This window comes from Sminthopsis crassicaudata, chromosome 6 (assembly GCF_048593235.1).
Source record: "Sminthopsis crassicaudata isolate SCR6 chromosome 6, ASM4859323v1, whole genome shotgun sequence".
NCBI lineage: Eukaryota > Metazoa > Chordata > Mammalia > Dasyuromorphia > Dasyuridae > Sminthopsis > Sminthopsis crassicaudata.
In genome coordinates, this window is record NC_133622.1 from 79,290,881 (window position 1) to 79,313,414 (window position 22,534).

The 22,534-nt window shown below is 37.6% G+C and overlaps 1 protein-coding gene across 7 annotated transcripts in view; it reads right to left on the reverse strand.

The window, feature by feature from the left end:
- SH3D19 (SH3 domain containing 19) overlaps positions 1-22,534 on the reverse strand; it is a 207,350-nt gene that overhangs the window by 60,756 nt on the left and 124,060 nt on the right. For 3 of the 7 annotated variants that reach the window (XM_074274176.1, XM_074274178.1, XM_074274179.1), the window contains exons 3-8: positions 18,309-18,349; positions 13,459-13,499; positions 12,147-12,189; positions 8,547-8,682; positions 7,899-8,100; positions 5,910-6,908 (exon numbers count right to left, since the gene is read on the reverse strand). In XM_074274176.1, coding sequence (XP_074130277.1) covers positions 5,910-6,908; positions 7,899-8,100; positions 8,547-8,682; positions 12,147-12,189; positions 13,459-13,474 — 1,396 coding nt within the window. In that variant the 5' untranslated portion in view covers positions 13,475-13,499; positions 18,309-18,349. The remainder of the gene's footprint in view (positions 1-5,909; positions 6,909-7,898; positions 8,101-8,546; positions 8,683-12,146; positions 12,190-13,458; positions 13,500-18,308; positions 18,350-22,534) is intronic. The other 4 variants (XM_074274175.1, XM_074274172.1, XM_074274174.1 and 1 more) reach the window with 2 other exon arrangements.

The window sequence follows — 22,534 nt, forward strand, 5'->3', positions numbered from 1 at the left end:
GCATTTCAACAATGTAAGAATATCCTACTTCTGCAGATTAGCAGCTATTCTGAAATGTAAAAGTCTTAAGGGGGTTGGTTAGGCTATTGAAGCAGCTAGGTGGCCCAATGACAGAGGGCCAGGAAGACTTATCTACCGGAGTTCAAATCTGGCTTCAGACACTCACTAGCTGTGTGACTCTGGGCAAGTCACTTAACCCTGCCTCGGTTTCCTCATCTGTAAAATGAGCTAGAGAAGGAAATGGAATCAAAAAAAGTCAGACACAACTGCGATGATTGAACAGCAAAGATGATGACAAAACAAAACAAAACAAAAAGCCTCCCAAATTACAGAAATTCTTGACTCCTCTTGCATGTCCCACCAAAAAGGCAAATTCTCTTCCCTGGGCTGTGAAATATATGACCTGGCCTGCATCACTAACAAAACAACTCGAGCGACCCTGGGCATCTGTGGACTAGGCACAGGGCTAGATTTTATCCCTAAAATACTAGGATTCAGACTATCTTTCCCACTCTGTCCTCCTCCCCCAGCCAGAACTTGAACCATCCAAAAAGAATTCCAAAGAAAACAAACCATCACAACATTTTTTTTTTCTGTTCTGTGTATCCACGGAGACATTTGTTTTGTTGGTGTTATCCTTAGTGCTCAGTTTTCTATTCTTTCTGGCCAAGGGATTGTGTCTTTTTATATTCTAATATAATTAGTTAAAATGTCATGTGTACAATGGAGATTTAATAAATATTTGGGGGCTGGTACAAGAATAATGAACAACTGTAATATGGAGAATGTGTTTGTGAAATCAGGAAGTCTGTGCTTTCTTGGTTGGATAAATGTTATTTATAAAAGACTGACAACAGCTCTTTGAGTATACTATTAGACTTACACGGTCTCAAAATAACACCCTTTGGAAACTTCCTTCAAAGAAGTCAACATATAAACAATAGGAAAAGGAAGCTTTATCAAAGCTCAGCATAGCAGAACTTTGTTTAATAAATTACGTGATACACCTGTCAGATTGGCTAAGATGACAGGAACAAATAACGATGAATGTTGGAGGGGCTGTGGGAAAACTGGGACACTGATGCATTGTTGGTGGAGTTGTGAAAGAATCCAACCATTCTGGAGAGCAATCTGGAATTATGCCCAAAAAGTTATCAAAATGTGCATACCCTTTGACCCAGCCATACTACTACTGGGCTTATACCCCAAGGAACTACTAGAGAAGGGAAAGGGTCCTGTATGTGCCAAAATGTTTGTGGCAGCCCTTTTCATAGTGGCTAGAAGCTGGAAGATGAATGGATGTCCATCAATTGGAGAATGGTTGGGTAAACTATGGTATATGAATGTTATGGAATATTATTGTTCTATAAGAAATGACCAACAGGAGAAATACAGAGAGGCTTGGAGAGACTTACATCAACTGATGCTGAGTGAAACGAGCAGAACCAGAAGATCATTATACACTTCAACAATGATACTGTATGAGGATGTATGCTGATGGAAGTGGATTTCTTCAACATAGAGAAGAGCTAATCCAATTCCAACTTATTAATGATGGACAGAACCAGCTACATCCAGAAAAGGAACACTGGGAAATGAATGTAAACTGTTATTTTTACCTTCTGAATCCAATTCTTCCTGTGCAACAAAAAATTCGGTTCTACACACATATATTGTATCTAGAATATACTGTAATATATTTAACATATATAAGACTGCTTGCCATCTGGGGGAGGGGGCTGGGGGAGGAAGGGAAAAAATCTGAATAGAAGTAAGTGCAAGGGATAATGTTGTAAAAAATTACCCATGCATATGTACTGTCAAAAAATGTTATAATTATAAAAGAAAATAAAAAAATTAAAAAAAAAAAAAAAAAAAAAAAGAAAAAGCAAAAAAAAAAAAAAAAAAAAAAAAAAAATAAATTACGTGATAAACGTGATTAAAACATCCTAGGACTGTCACAACTTCCTCCTTATCTGCATAAAGAATGACATCCTCTGCTTCTGTGTGATATGATTATTCTTTCTCTCAGCTCAAAATCCATATCGTCTACCTTTACTTAAAAACAATCTTTAGACTCTTCATGGAAGATTATTGGTGACAATTAATCTCCTGGCAGAGAGAAGGGGGAATGAGGCGCAGATGACACATACATTTTAAGACATGACCAATTCCTTGATTTGTTTTGTTATCCATGATAACAACAATATCAATACAACATTTAAAAAAAAGATTAAGCCTGTGATTTAACCTACCCAAAGTTTGTGCATATGACTTAGCACAAGCTGTTTCCCCTTCAATCAACCAATAAACACTAGGCTTGGTACTAGTGGGATAAAGAAAAAGGGATAGTTTTTGCTCTTCACAGTTACATGATGAACATGTAAACAACTCCGTATGAGCAAGATATATACATGATAAATTATAGAAAATCAATAGGATGAAGCCATTAGTATAAAGGGAGCCTGAAAGGCTTCCTGCAGAAGACAGATTTTAGCAGGAACTTGAGGGGAGTCTGGCCAGGAGGCGAAGATGAGAAAAGAGAGTGTTCCAAGTATAAGGAAGTCAGAATGGAGACGGTTATGTCTTGTTTGGGGAACAGCAGAGAGACCAGTATCATGTCATAGAGTGACTGCCATTGATGACTGCAATGGGGCGAGACTTGATTAGATATTACTGTAGGAGTCCAGGCATGAGATGATGAGGGGCTGCACTGTAAAAATGGGGGTCAGAGCGGAGAAGGAAGCATGGTGAGAAAGATGGTATGAAGATAAAAATCAGATTAGAGAAAGGGAGTGAGAGTGAAGAGTTTAGGATGACATGAAAGTGTGAAACTGGGAGAATGCTGCTACCCTGGACAGGAACAGGGAAGTCTGGAAGAGAAAGACTTAGGGAGAAAGACAATGGAGTTTGAACATCTGCTGGGTATACATTTTGAGATGTCTCGGTCAGGAGAGGGGTGTGAGCTGGATAAATAGGTTTGAAAATTAACAGTATGGGGCAGCTAGGTGGTGCAGTAGAGAGAGCACCAGCCCTGAAGTCAGGAGGACCCGAGTTCAAATCTGACCTCAGACACTTAACACTTCCTAGCTGTGTGACCCTGGGCAAGTCACTTAACCCCAACTGCCTCAGGGGGAAAAAAAGGAAAAGAAATGAAAATTATCAGTATAAAAATAATCATTCAAATCAGGGAACTGCTGCATAGCTCAGGTACCACTGTCTACACCAGGATTTTCCAAATCCCTTCAGCTGGTAACTTTCCTCTCAATGAATTTGCTTTATATTGAATCTGTATTTATTAATATAGAAATTTATGAATATGTAGATAACATATAAATAATAGGCAAACATATATCTACACTCAAACTATCCATACAGAGGCGTGTGGCCTAAGTGGACAGAACAGTGAATATGAATTCAGGAAGACCTTGTTTCTGGGATAGGATGTTCTCTGGGATAGAGCGCTGGGCTTGGAATCAGGAAGACGCATCTTCATGAGTTCAATCTTAGCTCAGGCACCTGTGAGGCCCCGAGCAAGTCACTTCAGCCTGTTTGCCTCAGTTATCCGTAACTAAGCTGGAGAAGGAAATGACAAACCCCTCTAGCATCCTTGGCAAGAAAAGCCCTAAAATGGAGTCACACACAACTTAAACAACTAAATGACAACAAAGACCTTGTTTTTAATACTGCCACAGACAGTGAGCTTAATTTCTCAAAGCCTCAGAATCTATTTCACAAGGCCATTGGGAGAAACGAATGAATTTATATCAATTATTTTTCAAATGTAAAAGCACTTCATACATGCCAGTTCATCATCATTATTATTACCACTGTTTAATCATCTGTGCCCAAACTATTTCTTTCAGTAGAAGGCAAGCCACAGTTAAAGAGAGGCTTCCTTTTTGCCTTGTCTCCCTAACTCTCAATACTTGATGAACTTAATGGAACTGAACGTGAACAAACCTTGCAGGAGAACAGATGAATGTGTTGGTGTGCCTAACGTGATGCCATGTACAATAAAAAGGCAAACTTCCTTATGGGCAAACAGATGGATAAGAATTTGATTTAAGGGTCAAACTCCCCCATTTTATCTTTTTTCTACAATTTTTTTTTTTTAAATCTCTACCTGTGATTTAACCTGGATAGGGAATTCCCAACATGGAAGCTTCATTCACCAAAGCAAATCAGCAGTTCCTCTGAAAAAACTGCCTGGGACGCTGTGAAATTAAGTGACCTTCCATGATCATATAGTTGTCAGGTGTATGAGAGAGGACTTGAATCCAGGTTTTCCGGATTCCAAGGCTGGTGCCTCTAACACACACACACACACAAAACGTACCTACCCCAGAATGGTATATAAATGTCTAAGAGGACTAAACTAAGACTAAAAGTTGTAGAGCAATTGTTGCAAGGGATCGGGGGATAGGGAATTCCACACCAGACATTTCTTATATTGATGAAATTACAGATTCGGATTTCTCCCCCAAAGACCCAACCAAATAACCTCCCACATACATACAGATATAATTTTGGCAATTTGAATTTAAACTTATTAAGTTTAGTACACACTGTCAAATTCATTCAATTCACTTGAAATGCACCTCTTTCATCATTTCCTTCCATCATTTCAGTCTCAACATGTCTAAAATAGAATTTACTACCTTCCCCTTGCTATCTTCACCCCTCCCCCCAACTACCTCTCCTGCCATGTCTCTATTTTGTTTCATCCATCAATTCTTTTTTTCTCTCTCTCCTTCTCTTCTGTTCTGATCCCTCTATGTCTGAAAATGATTTTCCTTCCATAAAATTCAATTTCAGGTTGCAAAATATGATTAGTTTTTATGAAATGAGTTGGTCTGAGAAATATTAGCACAACCTATTGCTAATTATCAGTCAACACACTAATTTAACACACAGTTATTGACTATTGTAAAAATTATCAAGTTGAATCAGCAAGCATTCTGTGTGTTATGAACATATAAGTATTAGGGATTCAAAGTAAAAGAGAGAGAGAGACAGAGAGAGAGAGAGAGAGAAAGAGAGAGAGAAAGAGAGAGAGAGAGACAGAGAGAGAGAGACAGACAGAGAGAGAGAGAGAGAGAGAAAGAGACAGAGAGAGAGAGAGAGAGAGAGAGACAGAGACAGAGACAGAGAGAGACAGAGAGAGAGAGAGAGACAGAGAAAGAGAGAGAGAGAGAGAGAGAGAGAGAGAGAGAGAGAGAGAGAAGAGAGAGAGAGAAAGAGAGAGACAGAGAGAGAGAGACAGAGAGAGAGAGAGAGACAGAGAGAGAGAGAGACAGAGAGAGAGAGAAAGAGAGAGACAGAGAGAGAGAGACACAGAGAAAGAGACACAGAGAGAGAGAGAGAGGGGCAAGATGGCTATGAAGACAGAGAGAGTGTCAGGAATGGGGCAATCAGTGAATAGGCACGGCTTTAGGAAACTTAAGTGTCTCGTGTTGGAAGCAGCCAGGAGGCAGTAGCCCTGAGTCCCAAAGTGCACTGTAATGAGTAAGGAGTAAGAAGGGTAGAAGGGTAGGAATGGCCAAGTCATGAAGGGCTTTTAAAGCCAGGGTATCATATGTGATCCTGAAGACAAGTTTTGAGAATGTGTGAATGGATGCTCCAACAGTGCTTCAGAATCTGGAGAGACTAACCATCAGTGGGATACTTAGGGGCTTTGTCAAAGTAAAATGACTGAGCCAACACCCCTTGGCTCCAGAGGACCCTTAGAGAGCTGCTTGATAGAGTTGTCAGCTGTTGATCATTTTATTTCTGGCATTTTAAGACCAGTTGTTGTTGCATTTAAATAGAATCAATCATCAATTAAAAACAAAGAAAAAAAAATCAAAACCTACAGTGCAGAGTCCCCATGAAAACATGCCATGAGATATCCTTCCTCTCCCACTTACCCAGGCCCATGTCTGAACTCGGGTGTTCTTCAGCCAGCTTCGCTGATGGAGCAGGCAGGACATCATCATCAAAACTGATGAGATCGGCTTCCACCACCGGTGGGCACTGAGGGGAAGGGGCAGCTGGGGTTGTTGGCCCTTCTCCCAGGGACCTGAAAGCTCTGGCCTGTGTTGCTACAGAAAGCCTTGGAGAAGCAGTGACTGGCTTCAGTGGCGGGGCAGGAAAGGCAGAGTCTTCTAGGGAGGGTAATTTCTTCGGTGGTAGAGGCCGGGGGGCTGGAGTTGGAATTCTCTTTTCCTTTTCAGGGACTTCCACTGATAACCTGCTTCCTAGAATGTCCAGTGGGCCGTTAGTAATACTCTGTACAAGGCCAGCCTTTGGTTTCTTTGGCACTTCGGGTTTGGTTCCTGGGATGCCTCCCCCTTCTTGAGGGTGCAAAGGAGGAGAGGGCCCTTCCTTGGAAGCAACCTTGAGTTTGTTTTCGGTCCATGAGTCCCACTCTCCAGAAGCTCTATTAATGGATGGCTTTGGAGCCACGGTAGGTTTTCCTGCAGGTCTTGGGGGGAATGTCCGGGGAGCAATTTCTGGTTTCTTAGATAATCCTGAGTTTTCAGCATTTGGTTGGGATTCAAAAGCTTTGATCCTTGACACAATACTAGCTTGGTTCCTTTCTGTGCTCATACTGTTTATCGCTGCTTGACTTTCTAAGCTGCTCCCATCTAACAAGAACAGGGACGGAGTGGGAGATGCTTCCCTTGGAACCGCGGGCTGACTAGATTCCTGATGGTCTCTTAGGTTGCTTGGAGTATCTCTGACTATAGGTTTGAGATTGATTTTTGATCTTGGCCTGGGCACAGGACATGTCCCAACATTGAGGTTGTCTTGGCAAGTCTGTTCCTCAACATCAAAGACAATTAAAGGAGGCACATCTTTCAAAAGATTACTGGTCGAGGAGGACGATGAAGACGGCTGTAAAGGCTTGGGAGGAGGCTGAACTGCTAAAAAGAATTTACCAAAGCAAAAGAGAGTTGTATCATTAGCATTTAAAAACACACATTGGCTTTTAATAGAAGAGAAGTACTTTTTTGCTGAATCGATGTGGAATACCATCAGGTTTTAATTTCCTTAATTAACAAAAAGTAATTTTAGGATCACTGGCAAAAATCCACAACATTCATGTTCAGCTTCCTGATTCTAAAGAGATAGCTATTTGCATTTAAAAAATCATTAAGTTCCCTCCCTCTATCTAAACTTATCACATAAATCATTCCCCTGCAGGTGATATACCTCCAACATTTCTGTTTTGTGAGAGCACCATTCTAGGTTCTGAAATGCCATGATGCTATTTTTCTTTTACTTTTCAGGGTAAATACCAATCTCCTCTGCTATGCTAATGAAGTATTTGATTTTTTAGGTTTTTTTTTTTTTAAAGAAATTCAGGATAAAGATTCTATTTTCCACCACTGAATCGATCAGAATTCCATTCAGTGGCTAAAATGTGATATAGTTTCAAGGGGAAATTAGGGTAGAAAGCAATAATGTCATTATTTAAGCTAAGGCTATCTTGGTCCTGAGAGGTAATGTGTGAGCAGCAAAGTAAGATAGAACTGTCACATCTTTAGAGAGAATGACTTATGAATGCAATTAATGCATGACCAAATAAAGGATGCAAGCTAGGATTATGCTGATTGGGAAGGAAGACTCAATGAAATCAGCTCAGATGTTAGATTTTCTCAAGCCTTGATAGAACCATACTTTTTAATAAGAAAGAACTGGGTTTAAATCCTTTCACCTACATATACAGCCTATATGATCTGAAGGAAATCTTAACTTCTCATATCCCAAGCAAACTTTTCACTTTATAAGTTAGAGATAAGCTTATGATCTGCATTGGTGGAGGGAATTTCTATACTGGGAGTCTTCTACACTGATAAAACCGCAGCTCTAGACTCCCTCTCTCACCCTCAAAAAAAATCCCAGCTACTTACCTGGGGCTGGATTGGATTTTCCAGGGGCAGGTGGCTTATTTGCATTACTTCCAGACAGGGAGCTGCCTATCTCCTCTGGGAAGTCTGTCTGAGTTGCAGATGTGATGGTTCTCCTTGGTGTCGTGGGGGCATTACTATTACTCCCGGTACTGACTTGGACTTGGTTGATTTCTTTTATCACTTGCTCATAAGAGGGTGGAAGCTGTGAAATAAAGAATGCAGCTCAAAATAGTTTAATTCCTTCATGCCTGTACATTTACAGGTAAACCTTAACTCAAAAGGGCTAAGTACTCTAATTCTTTTCTTTAAGTTTACTTTTAAAAAGCTTTAAAACTTATAAAATTTTATTGATAATTTGTTTTTATAGTATCATAATCTTCAAATATATCCCTCCCTCCCATACCAGCAAGCCATCCCCTTATAACAATGAATAAAAAAGAAAATTAAAAAGCAATTCAGAAGAAATTGTCCAAGACATTTACTAATAATTCTGATAGTGTGTCCAGTGTTCCATGCTCTACAGAGAAGGGAGGGAGGTTGTATTTTTCTCATGTTTTCTCTGGGCACAGAGTTGGACTAACAGTTTGGTCACAGAATTCAGTTTCATAAGGAAAAAAAAACTGCTTTCAAAAGAAAATGCAAACTGACCTCAGAAGGAATAAGCTCACTTGTTCTCCATGGAGTTGCAGCAGGAGAAGGTGGAAATCCTAGTGCTGGTGGAGCCCCTGGGAACCAAGAAGCTGGCCTGAGGGGCTCAGCGGCCACAATAGTGATCTCAGGGCGCCTGGCAGACAAAAGCCTTGTTAGGATTGTACAGGTTTAAAAGCAAAGATAATCTCTGTCTCCAAAATTGTCATCAAGCCTTTTACATTCAAGGAATAGAGAGATATCTGTAGGAAAGGATGGGATGGTATCCTTATCATTTTGTTACAGGACCAGTATCAGCCAGATATTCCCAAGTATGGGTTGGGTTAGCTTTTCCCAGAAAGGAGTTGATTGGCAAGGCTCCAGTTAAGGTTCAAATGACACAGTTTCCTGATAATCTTTAGCCATCTATGTAAGAAGTGGGATTTTAAATGCAATTGTCCTTGGAGCCAACATCAACTCTTTATTTAACACAGTACCTTTAACATTTACATGCTATCTAAAAATGTCTCATTTTACCCTTTACCTGCTTTCCAATACTTTTCCACTCTCACTGCAGAAGTGGGAGGGAATATGCAGGTCTAAATTTTTCTTTGCTTCCCTTGTTGCTATAGCCAAAGAATTTATCTCCCAGTGTCCGTAACTGGCTAGATGGAGCATTCAGACTGGTGTTCTGGAAAGGGTCTGGAAAAGCAAGGAACCTTTCCAGAATGTCGAGGTTCCACTGGCTAATTTTGGCACATATTACAAACTTGATAAATGTTTATGGGAACATGACTAATATGGAAATATTTTAAAGATTATTGTATATGTATAACTGTATCACATTGCTTTCTATCTTGAGGAGGGGAAGAGGGAAGGGAGAGAAAAAAAAATTGGAATTCACAATGTTTACAAAAATTAATGTAACTAAAAAAATACTATTCAGTGAAAAATGTTTGTGGAATTAGATACAATCAAATTAACTAAAGAATATTTTTCTTTTTTTTTTAACACTAACCTTCAACTTTTCCCCCCCCAAAAAAAATTAAATAATATTTTTCAAACTAGTGTGTGTCCGCATGCACACATGCACTAATATTTTTAACAAGACTCTGACCTGGAGAACTAGAGATCATTATTGATCACAAAATAGAAGATTTTGATTACATCAAACTAAAAAGTTTCTGTACAAATAATACTAATGCAAACAAGATTAGAAGGGAAGTAACAAATTGGGAAAATATTTTTAAAAACAAAGGTTCTGACAAAGGTCTCATTTCCAAAATATATAGAGAACTGACCCAAATTTATAAGAAACCGAACCATTCTCCAATTGATAAATGGTCAAAGGATATGAACAGACAATTCTCAGAGGAAGAAATTGAAACTATATCCACTCACATGAAAGAGTGTTCCAAATCACTACTGATCAGAGAAATGCAAATTAAGACCACTCTGAGATACCACTACACACCTGTCAGATTGGCTAAGATGACAGGAACAAATAATGACAAATGTTGGAGGGGATGTGGGAAAACTGGGACACTAATACATTGCTGGTGGAGTTGTGAAAGAATCCAGCCATTCTGGAGAGCAATCTGGAATTATGCCCAAAAAGTTATCAAACTGTGCATACCCTTTGACCCAGCAGCGCTACTACTGGGATTATATCCCAAAGAAATACTAAAGAGCGGAAAGAGACCTGTATGTGCCAAAATGTTTGTGGCAGCTCTTTTTGTTGTAGCTAGAAACTGGAGGATGAATGGATGTCCATCAGTTGGAGAATGGTTGGGTAAATTGTGGTATATGAAGGTTATGGAATATTATTGCTCGGTAAGAAATGACCAGCAGGAGGAATATAGAGAGGCCTGGAGAGACTTAAATCAACTGATGCTGAGTGAAATGAGCAGAACCAGAAGATCACTGTACACTTCAACAACAATACTGTATGAGGATGTATTCTGATGGAAGTGGAAATCTTCAACATAAAGAAGATCCAACTCACTTCCAGTTGATCAATGATGGACAGAGGTAGCTGCACCCAGAGAAGAAACACTGGGAGGGGAATGAAAATTGTTAGCACTAATATCTGTCTGCCCAGGTTGCATGTACCTTCGGATTCTAATGTTTATTGTGCAACAAGAAAGTGATATTCGCACACATGTATTGTACCTAGACTATATTGTAACACATGTAAAATGTATGGTATTGCCTGTCGTCGGGGGGAGGGAATAGAGGGAGGGGGGGTAAATTGGAAAAATGAATACAAGGGATAATATTATAAAATATATATATATATATATATATATATATATAATAAAAAAAAAAAAAAAAAAAAGAAATTTAACTCCTGATCTGGATGTTAAGAAAGTATGAAATGAGTTGTGAGTGTGATTACAATGTTTAAAAGTTGTTCCATTTGACTTTAAAATGAATAAGAATTTGTTGTTTGAAAAAAGTAAAAAGAATCTTCTAAAAAAAAAAAAAAAAAAAAAAAAAACAAGACTCTGACCTTTTATCAAATTGGGATTTTAATTTTAAGAATATTGATCGGGTTCCTCCTGACATTTAATAATGGGTTCATAAGCACATTCACTCCAAGTATTCTTTTGAGGAAATAAAAGTTATCTGGATAACTGTAATTTAATTCAACTTAAAAATGTGTCTGAATCTTGTTTTAATGTTAACTAGTTATGTGCCTTTGAGTAAGTCATTTATTCTTCCTTATCTATTTAGAGACAGAGCTGGACCAGATGAATTCCAAAGTGCTTGAAAAATTAAAGCATCACCGAGTTTGTGAGCCAAAAGAATAATTCACCAAATATTTACTGAGCACATCTATGTGCAAAAGTCCTTGCCTAGGGACTGCTGGGGTGGTCCTTTGAAATATGTTGCTGTTTGGTTGACTCTTTGCAACCCCATTTGGGGTTTTCTTGGCAGAGAAATTGGAGTGGTTTGCCATTTCCTTCCCCAGCTCATTTTACAGAAGAGAAAACAAATGAGGTTCTGCGATATGCTCAGGACTACATGATTCTTCCTGAATCCAGGCCAGATGCTTGTCATACTATGGTACCACCTAGCTGTACTGAGTCAGGTCCTCCCTTAGCCTGGTATTAGTTGTATGATACCAAAAAAGTCAGTTTCCTTACGTGAAAAATATGGGGTTGGACTCAGTGCCCTGATTTCCCCTCTAAATTTAAATCCAGGATACTATAACCTGTAATTATCATCATAGATAAGTAGAGAATGTATTGATTAGGTTGCTTTCTAGATTGTAAACTCCATAAAGGGAAGGACCACGTATTTATCATAGTGCCTACTAAAGAGTTTTGCACAAAATAGGCACAGTAATATCTTCCTTGTGAAACATGCTAATACTAATTAAATACAATTCTGAATTTCAACTAATACAATATATAAACTTTTAAAATTTATTTTAAACTTTGATATGAAAAGATTTTAAAAGCTTCCATGTGCATAGCACAACACAAAAGACAATATGAAAACATGAATTTCCATTTCACACTGCTTATTTTTAAAAACTATATAATAAATACAATGCTTCCTTTTCAAAGGATATATAATTTTAAAAATTAAAAAGAAAATAGAATATGTATGTACCTCCTGTCTCGATGTGGCTCACCATGAACAGAAGTTCTAGAAGCTATGGAGGGGGGAAAAAAAGACACAATTTATAATATAGTCACAAAATTATATTCTATAAATCTTTGTGTCATCATGAGTGAACCACTGAAAGAATAATGATTAGTTTGCTCCTGATGTTAAAAAAGTATATAATTTTTAGATACAAAAATAAAGCAAAGTAATTTTTATGATCAGATAAAAGGTAATTTTTCTCGTTTTAGGGATTGAATAAAAAAGAAGAAACTTCAGTAATTTCTTTGCAACTTTATTATAAACAGACTAAATGTGATAAACTAATGAGTTGTTATTTACTCACTCTGAAATTCCATAGCCTTAAAATTATTATTTAAAAATGAGGTAATTAAAAAGTAAATGACTAAACCTAAAATGATCCAAATCAGTTTGCTAGATATATAATTAAGACATTTTTACATATTCACTAAGTACTGCTTAATATAAACTTTTAACTAATTACATTTCCCCCACCCTCCCAATCTTTCACCAAATCTCAAACTCAAAAAAAAAAAAAAAAAAAAAAAAAAAGATAACATGGCCTACCTCTTCACTTTATTGGGGCGTGGGTAAATCAAACATATTATTAATGAGAAATTTTTTAATTTATCACATGAAGTTCAGCTTGATTGGGGGATATACTGGTTTTCATAGGTAGGAAAAATCCACAAATACTGTACCACTCCAATAATAAAAACTTATGAACAAAGAGGAATTTGTACCTCATCCAAAATCCTTCTAAGAGCTGTCCACATTTCTCTCCAATATACTACTCAGGAAGAACCTCATTGAGGATTTACTTTTTCCATTTTAAAAACCACTTAGCAACTTCTGATTGTCTCCACAAATCCTCCACTAAATAAGGAGAGGATGCCCTGGGACAGGTAGTGTGGCAGCAAAGGCAGTTAGAGCTTGGGCCAGAATCAGCCCAGGGAGCAGGAGGCAGTGAGCTGAATTCCTAGCAGGTCGGGAGAACGTACTGCGAATATTTGAAAATGCCAATCCTGAATCCTCCAATCCAGAGGCTCTCCCAGAGTCAGAATTTGAATGGGTTTGATTGTTTCCCACTGCTGAAGAGGTAGGCCAGTTTCAGGGTTCATTTGGTTATATTTTATAAAAGCGCAGAGCGAGGCTGACTCTTTCAATAGCAAACCTGATTCACAATGGAATTCTGTTAATAGAAAAGCTCACCCCAAGCGTGTCACAATCATCTCTCCACAGGCACCAGGTACAAATAACACTTTAAAAAGACATCAAGTTATCATTGTAGACATACCTCTTCCACGGGGCATTTTTTCTGTGCACTATTCATGAGTGCTAAGGGAAAAAAAGAAGGGGTTACAGAAGAGGAAAGAGAGAAAAAGAGGGAACCAGGCTGCCTAGGCTCTGGAAAGAACTAGCACCAAGCACACCTAGGATTTTTAACCAATGTCTGTTCCCACAAAGAGAAGAAAAATCAACCAAAGCTCCAAGAGTCTGTTGAACTATCATAGAAAGAATCTTAGGAATATATCTAAACTGGCTTTAGAGTAAGAGATCCTGGTTTCAAATTCTGTCTTTGATTCTTACTACCTGTGTGACCTTGACAAGTTATTTAAACTCCCTGGGCTTCTGTTTCTTCCCCTAAAAAAATGAAGGGGATGGTCTCTGAGAGCCCTTTTAAACTTCACCTCTAAAAATTCTGTTTCAACAGAAAAATACTCATTGAAATACGTTGGTTTTCAGTTGTTTCCACTGTGGCCAATTCTTTGCAACTCCTTTTGGGGTTTTCTTGGCAAAGATGCTGGAGTGATCTTCTCTAGCTCATTTGACAGATGAGGAAACTGAGTCAAACAGGGAGTGACTTGGTCAGAGTCACACAGCTTGTAAGTGTCTGAGGTTGTATCTGAACTCAAGTCTTCCTGATTCCAACCCTAACGCTTGATTTACTTTGCTACCCCATTGAATTATATCAGATTGGTTTTAACTAGAAGTGATTAAGAGAAATTAGTTTACTATTTTGCTTCTGAATTTCAAATTTTGTCATTATACTTCAATATATTATACATAATATATACAATATATCTACATATTATATACATAATTGTTATATACTTCAAATTTCAAAATCTGTTATGTACATATATATTATATATATATATATATATATATATATATATATATATATGACAAATAACCAAATTCCTTTACTTTTTTAAATTAAAGTTTTCTACTTAATATCAATTTGCTTTGGATGGATTATTTTGGCAAAGTGACAAGAATCAAAGGCATTTGGGGCTATAAAGTTAAATGATGGCAAGATATTGTTTTTCTCCTCAATGTTCTTACTTTCTACATCTCTTGAAATTAAGTGGCTGAAATGTGAGAGTTTGGGTGTGTGACACCCACAGTGTACAGGACTGTTCCTCTACTAATGGTTTTCTGGAAGGGTCTGGGTGTGAAACATAGAAGCTGAACTTGAAAAGGACCTCATAGATGAACTAGTCCAGTCTCCTTACTTTACAAATAAAATAAACTTGGACAGGCCTTTTCATTCTGTATCTACTGTTCTTTCCAAAGCACATCACATTTCCACTAATTGCTCCAAAGCCAAATACTTCCTTTCTGGTAAGAAGCAGTGAGAAGAGTTAAAAAACCTGAAGGACATGGAAACATAGATTTCCTGCAACAGGACATCTAGGTAAATTCTGAGAGAAGCTACATAGTGATAAAGTGAGTGCTGAAAGGAATTTCAGAGGTATCTAGTTTAATCCCTTCTTTTTTCAGATAAGGAAAATGAGGCACAGGGAGGTCAAGGGGTTTGTGTGACAAAGTCATGTAGACACTAAGTAACAAAGCAGGATTTGAACTCAGTTCCCCTGAGTCACTATTTTAATAATTTCTTCAATATATTTTGCTGTTTGTTATATTTACTTCAGTCTATTCTGGCTTTTTTCACATATTCAGTCACCTCTGTGATAGCTACACCTCTGTGCGACTCAGTCAGCATACAAATTTTTCAGTTATGTCCAATTTTTCATGACCCCTTATGGGGTTTTCTTGACAAGGAAATGGAGTGGATGGTCATTTCCTTCTCCTGTTTATTTTACAAATGAAGAAACTGAGGCAAATAAAATTAAATAACTTGCCCAGGATCACATTAGCCAGATTTGAACTCAGGAAGATGAATCTTCTTGACTCTAGTTCTAGCACTGCACCACCTGGCTATCCTTCTAATAGTTAGCAGATCTGGATGTATTCAGGAGCTCTGTTTGCATACAGAAGCTTGTCACAATCTTTTAGTTAAAAATGATAATCATTTTTCTTGTGCAGCATGATAATTGTGGAAATATGTATAGAAGAACCGCACATGTTATTGAATTACCTGCGGTCTAGGGTAGGATGTGGGGGGGGAAGGGAGGGAGAAAAAAATTTGGAACCCGAGGTTTTGCAAGGTTGAATGATGAAATCTATGCATATGTTTTGAAAATTAAAAAAAAAAGTGATAATCATAATAATAGTAATACTTCATGTTCCTAGAAAACTTTGAGTTTTAGGAAGCGTTGTCTTTATAACCCTTTGAGAAAAGTGAAAGCTCTCAGCTGGCTAAGATAAAGGCAAAGCTAATGAGATGGAATTGCACTCAACTCAACAACATTTGCTGTGACTGCTATGAGCTAGCATTGTGCTGGGTCCAGGAATACAAAACAGTCCCTGATTTAAAGAAGGCTACATTAGGATGGGGAGGGGTACGATATCAGAGAAATAAATACAGGGGTGATGTGAAAAAGAAGGAAGGCCCTAACTACCAAATGGTTCATGGGAAAGAAAATCTGCAAGGAAGAGGTAAAGCCTGAGTTGAGGGGGATTTGAAGGAGTTTAAGAATTCTAAGAGACAGAGATGAAGAGATAATGCATTCCCTCCAGGTGGGAGGGACAGTTTGTGACTTATGCAAATAAATGAGAGAGAATGTTAAGTCTCGGGAAAAGCTAGCAGTCCAGTTTAAATGGAATGAATATAAGTGTATTCCATCAATCTCTTTCCTGTCTTTATCCTCTGCCCTAAAAATGACATATAGGTTGGCTGGATAATAAAATATCCCCAATGGAACTCACATTGTCATAGGAGCTGGGAGAGACCAGAGAAATAAACAGACTTGGTGGAAGGTAACACAGGAAGGAAGCAGGAGGGAAGGTTTCTGATGTCAGGTCTTTTTATGTATTGCTCTTTCCCCTGGACCTACTGTGCTATTTAGAACACTGAATGTAGTTGGGAAGATCTGAGTTCAAATTCAATCTCAGACACTTACTTGTTGTGTGATCCTTGGCAGTTAACTTCTCTCTGTATAGCAAGTAACTCTCTAAGACTTATCTATTAGGTCATAGGTTTGAGAATTACATTTTAAAAGAGGTAGTTCCCATATCAAAAGTTCCTTTCATTCTTAAATTATTAGGTCTTTCTTTTCTTGTCTCTAGGTCCCAGCCCCATATCTTGTACGTGGTAGTCACTTAATAAATATTTGTTGTTTGCTGAATTAAAAGCCCCTGTTTCAATATCTTTAAGAATATCTCCAAATATGCCTTTTTTTCTTTCCCATTGAAATTATGAATTTCTACCACCTTTAATTAATGCTTCAAAATACTACTCAAAACTCTTCACTCTTGTCAATCGTAATTACAGGATCACAGGATCAAAGATTTAAAACTAAAAGGGGCTTTCAAAGATATATAATTGATCCTCTTCAATTTAGAAAGGAAAATTAGATCCAGGCAAGTGACTTAATATTAGCAAGCATTTGTATAATGCTATAAGGATTGCAAATGCTTTATATGTGACCCATTTGATCCTCACAACAAACCTGGAGATAAGTGCTACTGTGATATCCTTTTTACAGATGAGGAAACTGAGGCAGAGAGAAACTAAGGGAATTGCCCAGGGTCATACAGCTAGTAATTTGAATTCATGACTTCCTGACTCCAACTTTAACACCCCATGCCCTCACCATTCCACTCACCCATCTGAAAAGTTTCACCTGATGTCACAGATTTAACAAATAGAAGAGCTAAAATTTAAACCCAGCTATTCTGATTAAATCCATTTTTCCTTCAATTCCACCATACTGCTGTCTTTACAATGTCAATGCAAAAGTATGCATGTGTGTGCGGTAGTAAATGTAGCATCATTTACATGGCTTTAGAATTGAAGAGACATTGGAATTCATGTGCTCTGTCTTTCTTATTTTGGACAGGAGGATCTGAGGATCCTATGTGGAAGGCAACTGATTTGCCCAGGATGATACTGGGGTAGTAACTGGCAAAGTAGGGATTCAAACCCAGTCTCCTAAATCCATGTTCTATGGCATTTCCACTGCATGAGAACGCCCAAAGAAAAATACATCTAGATAAGGTGGGACATTTTAAACATAATCATTAAAATATAATTAGTCTGGATCTCTTCCATATATAGAATAACATTATAGAATAGAAGCAGAAAGACCTGAGTTCAAAATCCAGGCTCAGATATATTCTAGCTATATGACCCTGGGAAAGTCACCTTTTCCCCCCTCAGTTTCCTCACCTATAAACTGGGGATAATAATAACATCTACCTCTCAGGGTTATTTATTACAAGGATCAAATGAGATAATGTTTGTGAAACCTGACACAGAGTAAATGGCATATAGTGTTAGTTTTATTATTAATTAATGAATTAGTAGGATCACAGATTTAGAGTTAGAAGGGACCTTGTCATCCATCTAGTTCCACCACCTCATTTTATAGAACTTAAGACCCACAAAAGTCAGAGCAAGCATTTGAACCTCAGGCCTTCACTTCTTAGTCAGCTTTGTACCCACTGTTCCATCTGGTAGATAGATACCTCTAACCATCAATAAAATGAGCCTAGCTTAGTGCTGTAAGTTCAGGCAAGAGAACATTTTTGTTTCAAAGAACTGATTCCTAAGGAAGAGAAAGTCTCAAATAAAGACAAAGAATTATCACTATTATTGTCTGCTGGTTTATTATTCTTTATGTTTCTCAATTGGGTCACTTAGACCACTTATAAAACAGAAATGCTTTTTGGAAATCTAAGTTGTCATTTGAAATTAGAACAATACAAAACACAGAAGGGAAAACAAAACAAACTTACTTCTCTTGATTACAGCTCGAATGGATGACAAGGGTCCTTGACTGGAAAAAAAAAGGAAATACTGGGTAAGCATATTAGAATATCTTTTGACAAAAACTAATTCATTTTATTCTATCAAATTCATTGGCAGTATTCAGCATTACCACAGACACAGTGCATAAGTTACCTGCGGATAATGATAATGATGATGATAGTAGTCATAATAATGATAATTTACATTTATCTAATAATGATAGCAGCGATTCTTATCTAAGGTAACAACAAAACACTCATCTTTTTAATACCTATATTCTACTAGTGTCCCAAATCATAGGAAACCACTTTCTATAAAGGGTTAGAAGGGAATATCACAAAGGAGGCACTGGAGAGGAACACGGTAGATATAAAAAGCCTGCAATACATAACAAATCAGGAATCACAGAAATAACCTAGAACAAAAGATGCCCTCAAAGTCTTGTTTCCAATTCTTCATTCATTCATCTGCCAAAGTAACATTTCTAAGGCAAGGTCTGACCACACCATTCTTCCATTCAGTAAAACCCAAAGGCTCCTTATTGCCTCCAGGTGCAAATACAAATTCTTTAGGTTTGTCTTACAAGTCCCACAAGTTGACTTTAGCTCCTCTTTCTAGCCAGTATTATAGATTGCTTTCCTTCATGCTTTCTTTAGTCTCAGCACATTGGCTTGCTGATTCTCACCAAGACATTGTGTCTGCTGCCTTTACAACTGGGAAAGACCATTGTTCTGTGCCTAGAATGTACTCTCGTCTCTGGGATGGTGTCCTTCAAAGCTCAGCTATCTCCTACATGAGGTCTTGCCTGGTCCCCTCATCTACTAATGTTTTCCTCCAAAATAATCCTGCATTTATGTTGTATATACTTATTTTGTGTATATTTATGTGTTTATATAATCTCCTCTTAAAGAAAATAAGCTTCTGAAAGTTGGGTACCATTTCATTTTTGTCTCAGCATTCTTAATAATTTTAAAAAATAATCAACTAATTTGTCATATGATCAAAAAAGATGGTACATATGTCATAAAGTGAGAATAATGGCCAACCAATGGAGTCGCTCATTAGTATTCTTATGATGTCACAAGAAAATGAGTGAAGCTCTAGAATTGATTGGATGGAGCTCGGTATCAAGTTTAGGGAAATTCAGGTGACAAGAGGCACACAGAATAGGCTGTAATCTGCACCACAGGATTGTAATCCACATCTAATAAATCACAGATTAATTCGTATTTCAGAGAAGCCAGAGGGCCCAAGGTGTTTAAGGAACAATGAATTCACAGACAAACAAATGAGATGGGAGACTAAAACCCTAAAGACTAAAAATTAAAATCTTTAGGCCACCATTAGGATAAAACCAAGGGGTTGGCTAAACCCTTTAGAGCTATGGAAATTTAGGATCTGGAGAAGCTTGATTATGACATCTTCTAGTACCAGGAAAAGTATCCTTCAGTTACATCAATTCCTAATTGCCTTGTAACTTTTTTTGCTCCTAGAGTTTTTATTCTTTAAAACATTAGAAATCTAGAGCCCAACCCTCTCATCTTATAGACAAGTTAACTGAGGTACAGGCAGATCAGTGACTTGTCCAATGTCACAAAGGTAATAGTTGTCAGAGGTGGGATATTTACTTATGTCTCTAAGCTACAGAGATAAAGAGAGAGACAGATAGTCAGAGAGAGAAATAGACAGAAAGAGAGAGAGACAGAGAGAGAGAGAGAGAAAGAGAGAGAGAGAGAGAGAGAGAGAGAGAGAGAGAGAGACAGAGACAGAGAGAAAGAGAGAGACAGAGAGAGACAGAGAGACAGAGACAGAGACAGAGAGAGACAGAGACAGAGAGAGAGAGAGACAGAGAGAGAGAGACAGAGAGACAGAGAGAGACAGAGAGAGAGAAAGTGCTTGCCATTGCATCAAAAGAAGATTCTTCTTTCTTCCCTAGTTTCCATTCACTGATTTATTTACATGACATTATGGACTACTGTAGTAACATAACTTTTGTCAAAATTCACAGCTGTTCTCCTTATAGAGACAAATCCTGCTGCCTCTGAAACCATAAATTTGTGGTTAATGGAATGCCAATGAGATATGAAGTGGAGTATGCCTAATGCATAGATTTTATGCTTCTATTTGATTCATTTCAATTGCCCCAAATTATATTGGACACCATAGCTTATGAAGGGCATCGACAAACTATAACATCTCCATTGGCAACTAGGATGTGAAGAATTAGAAATCGGGTAATATGAAAAGCAAAAAGAAACTGCAAGCCTGGAGAGCTAGAGAAGGGATACTTGGCCATAGTCCTTATATGTTTTAAGGGTTTTCATGTAGCAGAGGGAATAAATTTATGCTGGTCTATGAGGGTGCAATTAGGACAACTAGGTGGAAATTATGAAGATGGAGATTTCAATTACGAACTAGATGACTACCAAGAGTCTTTGCAATTTCAAAATTCTCTCATTTTACGATGCCCTTTAGCCATGCTCCTTGACCTATCTTAAAACAGAAAGGAAATGTAAAAGACTGAATTTGGAGTCCAACAAGCTCTGTGGAAATTGGAAAGCACAGTAGAAAGACATCTTCAGTGTTGCTAAATTTAGCCTTAAAATTGTTTGCATTGCATCCAACACATATACACAGTAGGGGTTTAATAATGCTTGTGAATGAATAGTGGCTGCTCTCCGTGAGACAGGAAATTATGAAAAGTCAGGCACAGACAATACTTTTTTAAGGGCTCTTTATTATCACTATATGATTTTTATGTTTGGCATTCAGATGTCTATCCTCAAAATATAAATCAACTCAAGAGTTGATCTGAATATGATATAATGGAAAAGACCCTCAGAAGTTCAGAGAATCAGGCTTCACATCCATATGATCTGTGTGACTAATTTAAAACAAATCATTTAATTATTCTAGGCTTCAGTTTCCTCATTTTAAAAATTATTTTATTTTGAATTTAATTTAATTTGTAAAATGAGGGAGTAGGATGAGATAGACTGAGGTCCCTTCCTACTCTAGACCTATGATCCTATAGCTAAAGAACCCCAAACATTACTTTCTGAAATTTATGTTTAAAAACATCATTCTTCTTTCCCCCTTGTCCCTGACCCTGGTCTAACTTGCTTGGAAGTTTGTTTGCTTTTTTTTTTTTAATTCCTATTTCATGTAGTTTTTATCTTGTTTTCTCCCAAACCAGCTCAATGGATAGTTTTCAGCAATTATTTTTTTTAATGGCAAAAGATACAATCCTGAAAATTTGTTGACATGCATAAGGACAAACAGAACTCATTATCTGCCAGTTCATCAGCAACTTCAGAAGGCTGAATTTTTATTGACTTATGTTTTGGTTAATCTGCACAAATCCTGCCTGCTGCTTCTTAGGTGAAAAACTCGGGACTACATCATCCAACAACATTCATTTTAAGGCTGGGTAATTTCTCCAACTAAATATTCTAAATCTGCAGGAGATTTAGGCAGCAGGAAGTGTCAGATATCCAAAGTCATAACTGTTTTCAATCACATTATTAAAAAAAAAAAAAAAAAAAAAAAAAAAAAGATTCCTTGGAGAATCCTCTGTATGCAGTGACTGATACTTTTTGAGGAAAAAAAAAAAAGCACAAAATTTTTTTTTCTTAAATACACAAAAGAGATAAATAGCCAAGCATAACTCAGCTACCATAATAGACAACAATAATTTCCGGCATGTTCATATTGCAAAAGAAAGAAAAATATCTCCACCTGAGATCCTTGTTGGATAAAGAAACTACTCTAAGTAGCAAAAGATGAGAATACCTAGATATTTGTGGATTCTTTTCAGGTTTACCTCCTGGGTAAAGTGACCCAGTCCAACTCAATCCAGTCCAGGTTAACAAATATTTGTTAGCCAAGTTCAATGTACTGTTCTCAATGAGGAGGAAACAAGCATGAAAATGGAAAAGATCTATTGAATAAATGATGGGGTTCCATTTCCCAAAGTGTGTTAGTTTCTGAGATTGCAGTCCTAAGTTGGGATCAGAGGTTATTTCTGCTGGATGTCTCTACCAATTATCAGAGCTGGTTTCAGTGGTTCTGCAGCCTCACATGAGGTCACCCTTTTGGCCCCTAGAACGCCCCAAGCTTGGCTCACAAGTGTTGCCTTCAGGGTTCCAGTTAATAATTAATCTCCTTCTAGCCCCCAGTTTTACTGCTCCCAGTTGGGTACAGTGAAGAGCTA